Consider the following 7,845-nt stretch of genomic DNA (forward strand, 5'->3'; position numbering starts at 1 on the left):
AGCCAAATTTACTTGATTATATAACAGCTTGATCCATCGTTAAAAATAAAGCTTGAACTATAACACTATCACACAAAATAATTTTGTTGCTTACATTAATCGAAATACGGAACAAGGAAAATTACCGTATAAATGTTCATTTTAAATGACAAAGAAGTGCAACCTATCAAACTAGCAAGCAAAATTTACTTGTTTCCAAGATTCTATGACATCTTTCCCTTGCTTTCTACAGGTTCTACTGTATCAGTATTCGTCCAAGTATGTGTATAGCATGTCATCCTTCTTTGACTTGCGCCTGCTTAGTAAGGCCTTCAAGAGACGTTTACTTTTACTGGGGTATTGTTCTACGTCCTTGCCGTTGTCTCTCTCAGCAGATAGTCGCATTGAAGATGATTTACGCGGTTCAGAAGGGTACTGGTAGAAACATAAATGGAATGCAGTTAAGAAAATACAGAATTTATTGGTGAAATGCTGAGAATACAACCAAGATTTGTATGACTCACCCTTTGTCTTGCATTAGAAAGATTCGGCGTGATTGGTCTACTTGGATTCGGAGTGGTTGGTCTGCTCGTCTTAGGTGTTGTAGACCTACTTGCCCGAGATCCAGTGCGTAAAAGTGGGAACCGGTAAGGTGAAACTGATCGCCTCTCTTCAGTACATGTAAGAAGATTGTAAGTAGAAATGTAATGAGATCTATATCTTCATCCTTATGTGAAAATGTAAAGAAATATGAGGTACCAAAAGGAAGACATTAGTAATAACCAAATAAACTCGAGATATCATATTATGATGTGTATACAACCTAAATCCTTTTTAGGCATGGTTGAAGTGAATGAAAAAGCTCCAGGTCTCTGAGGTTGTAAAGAAGGTGATGGGGAACGCCCTCTTCTGCATCAAAATAAAGAATTACATCAAGATCCTCATTGAGACAATGCCCAACTTAATCATATAAATAATGTGTAGAGTTAGTTTGTTACCTTGGCATAGATGTTGGCGTTTCTCTAATTGTAGCTCGAACAGCTTTGTAATACAAACATAATAAAAGGAATATAAGTTTATATCTAAGTTTAGTCCCTAGATAGGTGGAATTAAAAAAATTAGGATAGAAAGAGATACCATTCCTAAAGTGAGGCCAGTCATCTTCGTCATCTAGGTTGCAACCAACATATTTTGACTTTGTGCGGTTGGCACCATGCATGGTCTCCCCAACTGAACTTATGAATTCAAGGAATGTGATCATTCAACACCGTAAACATACTTTTTAGTAGTAACGGGAAAAAAATATAATATAAATGGAAAAAGAAAGCAGCACCACAAAAATATGGAGTAGAGAAAAATGTAAGATACTTGCCTGGCAAGATATACCGCTTATGATATTTTGGAGTACTGATCACCAATGACTGTTGGGTACGCCCCTCATGATCCATATACTCTTGGCATGTCTTTATTCTCTAATGTACCATATTACAGAAAAACAACCTTAGTGATCTTCATAAAATTTCTCTTCCCTAATATGATAATTTAAATTTCACTAATATCAAGAACGAATAGTGTTCAAAGCCATAGCTGGAGATGCAAAATCCTGCTTACAAATGAGTGGGGCCAGGTATTTTAATGAAGCCCTAAACAGGAACACAAATTGAGTCTTTTACTCAAAATTTGTAAATAAAATACAGGTAATTCTTAGACAGGCAAATGGTCATCACAACCAGCCAACAACCACAATAACTAAGGATGACAGTTCCATTGATCTTTTGTATTCATACAACTATACTTTTGAAAAATACAGTTTTCCAAAGGGACGTTCACCAACAACCAGTCTGATGTAATAAAACCAAACTACTCTGCAAGTTGTTATTGTACTTGCTATTTGGTAAACAACAAGAATGTACTTTGTCTAGATTATAAAGAGTGTGAGTGTGACGCACACTGAGGAGGAACAGTACAAGAAGCTGGGTTGTAGTATAACTTGTTTGTTTGGTGTGTGGTGTTTGATGCACAACACAAGCAAAATTTTGAATGGACTGGGTACAACCTGACTAGGCTTCACTGGTTGTTCTCAATTGGTGTTGATGAGATTTAGCCAAATTTATGGATACTTTTTACCTTTTACACAAGAAAAATCTATGGATGCTGCAAATCAAACATATCCATCAAGATCATTCAGCAATACTGTCATGATAAAATTAAACAGTATATCAAATGGAACTTCTTAAGAGCCTCTCAGTTAAGACCTAAAATTGTTGTCTCTAAAAAGCTAGCACTTTCCATACCTTTTTATTTATCAATTTTTGTGTAATTGAATGAAAAGGTCGAAGAGTTTGTATATAATGCAGAAAACACTTGAAATAAGTTTCTTTGATGATTACACTAAACATTGAGCAGTAAAAACATTTAGATAACTAGTATTTTATGAATTCCTGGAGTCTTATGAGTCAAAAAGAGGAAAAAAAAAAGCTAAACATGAAATAACTTTTAGCACACCTATAAAATATTAATTCTCAGTTCGACAAGCAATAAAGATTATTTTTCCTATCTCGGCAAATTATGTCACTAACAAGTCATGTTAATCATTTTAATTATTTAATATATGATAGCAGTATCAATTTTTCATCTTCGAAATTACTTTCAGCATTACTTCGGTGGACATTCTTTATCTGAAGCTCTTAGGTATACCTGTTCAATACAAGAAACTCGTAGCTCTGCTATAGAAACTTCAACAACCTTCTCATCTAACAAGTCACTTACTTTATAGGTCACAGAACCTAAATGGTCCACTGTATTTACAAGAGCTTTGATAGCATAATCCTTCAATGTTTCTACAACTCTGCAGACATAACATAGAAAGAGAAAGCAACAATAAAGAGAGGATATAAAGGATATGAGATATCACAATGTCAGCATAAATATAGAGCCATTTTAGCACAGCAACTCACATTTGTTTTTGGTCATCATTGTTGTACGAGAGTTCAAAATATTCGGCCGCTGAATATAATTGTGTTCTCAGATTTTTCAAATCCTAGGAACAGAGATGAATTAAAAAATCACAACACTTCCAATAACAGGGCGTAATTAATTAAGAATTCTATTCTAAACTAAAGTCACAAATGCATTAGACAGTGATCTTAACAGTGAAAGCAAGGGTTCTCGAATCAGGAGAGTTATAGTCTAAAAAGAAACAAATACCCCCAACCAGACAGCAAGTACAAGACCATAAGTACCTTCAGACTATCATCAAAGAGCAAGCTTTGCTGCATAAAAACCTCATCATAATTGGAAGCTTGTTGAGATACAGGCTGGGGGGTTGCAGAAGTTGTGATCTTCCCCATGAATGAAAGTAAAGGAAGAAGGACCACCTTATTCATAAAAGCACAAATTATAAAAATAAAAAAAAAAAATTGTTAGTTAATTCAAATTCAAGTTGCGACAGTGAAGAGGGTAAAAAAAAGTGTTGCCCAAGAAAAAGAAATAGATCAAAACCAGAATCAGTACCCCCTTTTAGACCAAGATAGTGAAAACTAAAAGCTCTTAACAAAACATACAATGACAACAACCGAAGTTAAGAAGACAGATAAAGAAGGAGACAGCCTCTTCACTAACAACTAATAAGATACCGAAAGCTAATTATCTTAAAAAGCATAGTTGTCTGAAATAGTATATATCAGCATACATATAGTGCTTTAAGAAAATCAGCTGCATATAAAATAAACTACTCGGAGACAATCCTACAACCTCAGAAGACAAAAAATTAAACGAAAAAGTAAAACTCCACAATTTTTGCTTAATCTTCACCAATACTCACATTGTATTAAAATCCAAACTAACCCTCTAAATCAAACCCGACCCAATCCTTAAAAACATCAAAAGTTGAGAAATTTTCAACAAACAAATGTAAAACAACAAGGAAGTAAACACGGGTAAGTGAAGGCGGTTTTTTCCATGGCTCCACCAATTAACCCTTCTCCAAAAAAAAAGCTCCCAAAAACCAGTTCCAAGAAACCAAGTTGCCTCCTTTAAGCAGTTAAGATAACAAAATGAGTAATCGGTATACAAGGAAAAACGCAGAAACGAACCTGGTGATCCTTTTGAAGCCGTTTCTGGGTAGTGAGGAGAGAGAAGTAGGAAATATAGGAGCTGAAAGTGTGAAAACCGAGTTCCAATTGCAAACAAAATGTGAAGAAAATCACACTGTGTGGTGTGCCTTCACTCCAGCACTCACCAAAACAGTTAGGTGATGGGTTTTTGACCAACGCAAAGGAAAGGGACAGGTCAAGTTTTGCAACGTGTACAGTTGGAGAGTGTAGAAGAGAGGGAGAAGACAGCACGTCGGAACTTTGCCAGAGGAATCCGGAGAATTTTTTTATTTGCTTCTTCTTTAAATATATAATAAATTCACAAATAAAATTAAAAAAAAATGTGTTACCCGTTTTGGGAAGCTGAAACAGAGTGAGTGGTGGTGACCAGGAAAAGCCCACCTCTCATGATTGTCATCTCATGGCTCTATTTTTAATTTTTATTTGGTATTTTTTTAATTTGAATTTGGAATTGCATGTTTGATTTTTCAAAAAGGAGTAACAAGTACACACAAGGTTTTACTTTTATCTCTCTTGGGGCGTTCTGACTTGTATTTCTCCAAAGCGGATGAGGTGAGACTGACAGGAATAATGCAGATTTTTAAATATACTATTATTCCACATGCAATTTCTACTGTTCTTCCAAAACTTTTTTTTTTTTTTTTAATGTAATGTGTCTCCCACTCTAAATTTCAATTATTATCTTAATGATAAATAAAACTCTCATCTTACAATTTCAAATATGATTTAATATTTTTTCTGAGTTTTTCACACACACCCACTTCCTTCTGCTAGTCATCAGGGATGTTTACCCTTTGAATCTTATTACAAATAAAAATTATAATTAGGTACATTAATATTTCACTTTTAATTTACTAACCATCAGCCTTGTGCATTTGTCTGATCCTTTTTCATATTTTTTTAAAAAAATTCTTTAGTTAAATTTTAAAATTATCCATCAACATTTTATTATTTTCATTTTTCGTAAGAAAACTTTTAAAAATAAATTAATTTTTATATTTAAAAGTAAAAAAAAAAAACAAAGGAAAAAGATCGCTATTTATAATTTTGTATTTTACGGCGGAAGCAGGCGTTCCGAACGGAACCTCCCAGCACAGTTCACCGCTCCACCGCCACGCCCTCCCATAAACTTAGCCCACTGCCACATGCTGCAGCGCAGTGCTTGCTAAAGTTTATCGCTTAAGCTAAGATATAATTGATAAATGATATTTGTCCTTTTTATATAATAATTTTTTGATACAATTCTCTAATTTGATTTTTTATAGCATATAACAGGGTAAAAGCACTTATTATAATTTCTAAACTTGAAAGTCGAGTAATTTTATTTTGCTCACTGATCCAGAGTCTCTTCATAATTAGTAATTTAATAGATCTCCTCCAATTTCCATTACCGAACTTGTTAAAGTAGAGATAAACAAAAAAATTCTAACCAATGTTTTTAGAGTTGAAGTTAAAAAAATAAAAAAAATGAATGTTATTTTAAAATATTTAAAATCTCCTTGTAAAAACTATATATATATATATATATATATATATATATTTTATTTTAAAAGAAACGAGGATGTACCAAAAAACGAAGTTAAAGAGAAGTAGTAATGGTATAGAAAAGGTGTTGGAGCGGGGTGCGTACGGCGGTGGTGGACGAGTGGGCAACCAAAAGGACAAGAGAGTGCAGCTTCTGGTCGTTTTGTCGTGCAGTACACAGCAACAACAAAAGCTCCAATTCAATTTCATGGTTCCAACCCATGCAAAGATAAAGCTGTTCAGCAACACAACTTGGGTTTTTTATTTTCATCTAATCAAAATAGAGTTTTACATTTTCTTTAATTTTATTTGTAAAATATTTATTTTAAAAGTAATTCTAATATAATGACATAAATTATTGATGAAAAGTTAACTTTTAATGTATGATAAAATGCATATATATACAAAACAAATTATAATTTATTTAAATACATTAACATATATAGATATAACCTCGAATTCATGGTCTCTCTCGCTTCTCTTATGATACAAAATAATTATGCCACGAACTTTTCCAATTCATCGTATTCACGATCTTAGCGACAGCATTATGATAATTAAAAAATAGTTTAGTAGATGATCTTTATGAGATGTGATAATCAGCGGCGCGATTTAAGGAATTATGGTGGGTCCTTCACAAAAACACTTTTTTCTTTTTTATTTTTATTTTTGTTGTCAGTTAAGTTTCAGCGGATGCTATGGGATATGAGCCCAATCCAAAACAGAAGCCCAATCTTGCCTTGATTTGGTTTCCTTCAATTAGAGGGCCCATGATTCTTACGACGTTTTTCTGTAGCCCAGGTTTGTTAGATTCGTGTTCATTAAATTTTATTATTTCTTTCGATGAAATATTTTACCTTTTATTATAAAATAAAATAAGAACATATCATTATATAGTGTGCTACTCGAAATTCGGTAGCGTTATTTAACACGTTATAGAGCCGCTTGTTTCGACTTTTGAAAAAATTATTTTTAGGATGTATAAGAAGTGATTTATTTTTTAAAAATTTATAAATATTAACAATTACTTTTTATTTAGTTGTTTTTACTTTAGTTGGTAGTTAGAGGTAGTTTGTTTAAGTCCTTTTTGAATAAAAATGTTAACTATTTTTTTAATTTTTTTACACTATTTGGTTGAAATAATGACAAACATCAGAAGTTAAAAATAGTTCGATTTTAACTTTTTAGAAAAGTTGTTTTGAAAAATTTATGGGAAAAAGTTAAAATTATAACTATCACTAAAATAAAAACTACTTTATAACCAAACAAAAAGTTACTTCTACTTTTTATAAAATCTCTAAAAATAAAACACTTTATATATTTTAAAAACCACTATATTAAAACTTCTCAGTGAATTTTTATTTATCAGATTTTTTTTATTAATTTTTTTACTTAATTATTTTTTATTTTATCATTTACTTTATAATTCTTTATTTTACTACATTTAGTTCCTTTCTTTCTTAACTTTAAGTTCATTGGAGTTATTTTTAGTTTGTGTTAATTCAAGGCCTGTGCATCAGTACTCTCTGTTCCAAACTTGTTTCATTTTAAATAAATTCGCTTACTTCCGCTTCAAGCTAATAACATTTTGCTTGAGCAATTTTACTCTTTTCATAATATGCTGTTAGTTTCTGCATAATTTTTCTTTTCTCTGCATAATTCGCTTAAGTCCTTATTTTCGCTTAAGTCATTCACATTTCACTTAACCATCCAAAAATAGGCTCAAGCCATTCGCATTTAGTTTAAGCGAATACATATTAGCTTAAGCGAATTCAAGGCCTGTGCATCAGTGCTCTCTGTCCTAAATTCGCTTGCTTCCGCTTCAAGCTAATAACATTTTGCTTGAGCGATTTTAAAATGGCTTAAGCGATAAAGTTGCCTGAAAATCCTAATCCTCTGTCCAAAATTCGCTTAAGATTAAATATATTCGTTTGGGCTGAGCGGAGTGATTTTATATTCGCTTAAGCCATGAATTTTTGCTTAAGCAAGGATTCACCAACCTCGCTTGGACTCGCTTTGAAACCTGGATCCCATAATTCTGCCGCTTAAGCCATAAATCACCACTTAAGCAAAAATTCACTTAAATTCGCTTAAGCGAATAACGACAAGAGGGTCATGTTCGCGCCAGAACATGAGAGAATCCATATCCAACATTTTTCTATTGCTTACATGTACCTACTCGTCCAAATATTTATTCATGAGATATTTTTGGTTTATTTGAATTATT

General features: G+C 32.5%; 1 protein-coding gene across 6 annotated transcripts; it reads right to left on the reverse strand.

Moving 5' to 3' along the window:
• LOC113872008 (protein ABIL2-like) lies at positions 1 to 4,559 on the reverse strand. 6 transcript variants are annotated; one of them, XM_027509161.1, is made up of 10 exons: positions 4,074 to 4,486; positions 3,222 to 3,356; positions 2,937 to 3,019; positions 2,677 to 2,827; positions 1,352 to 1,451; positions 1,117 to 1,209; positions 978 to 1,020; positions 803 to 888; positions 504 to 649; positions 1 to 414 (listed from the first exon to the last, which is right to left on the reverse strand). In XM_027509161.1, exons 2-10 carry the CDS (start codon positions 3,327 to 3,329, stop codon positions 244 to 246), a joined length of 981 nt encoding a protein of 326 aa, XP_027364962.1. In that variant the 5' UTR covers positions 3,330 to 3,356; positions 4,074 to 4,486; the 3' UTR covers positions 1 to 243. The 6 variants fall into 6 exon arrangements, with proteins under 6 accessions (XP_027364962.1, XP_027364971.1, XP_027364987.1 ...); XM_027509170.1 differs by having other exon boundaries at positions 3 to 414; positions 4,424 to 4,559; XM_027509186.1 differs by lacking the exon at positions 4,074 to 4,486 and adding an exon at positions 3,950 to 4,026 and having other exon boundaries at positions 3 to 414.
• Between the last annotated feature and the right edge of the window lie 3,286 nt (positions 4,560 to 7,845).

The sequence above is a fragment of the Abrus precatorius genome, unplaced genomic scaffold, assembly GCF_003935025.1.
Source record: "Abrus precatorius isolate BTA unplaced genomic scaffold, Abrus_2018 Scaffold10, whole genome shotgun sequence".
In the NCBI taxonomy this organism is placed as follows: domain Eukaryota; kingdom Viridiplantae; phylum Streptophyta; class Magnoliopsida; order Fabales; family Fabaceae; genus Abrus; species Abrus precatorius.

Coding starts and splice junctions, on each gene's coding strand:
- LOC113872008 (XM_027509178.1), bottom strand. CDS start 3,365: ATGAATAAGGTGGTCCTTCTTCCTTTACTTTCATTCATGGGGAAGATC. Junction 3,020..3,221: donor TCTTTGATGATAGTCTGAAG/GTACTTATGGTC, acceptor CTCTGTTCCTAG/GATTTGAAAAATCTGAGAAC. Junction 415..503: donor TTTCTAATGCAAGACAAAGG/GTGAGTCATACA, acceptor TGTTTCTACCAG/TACCCTTCTGAACCGCGTAA.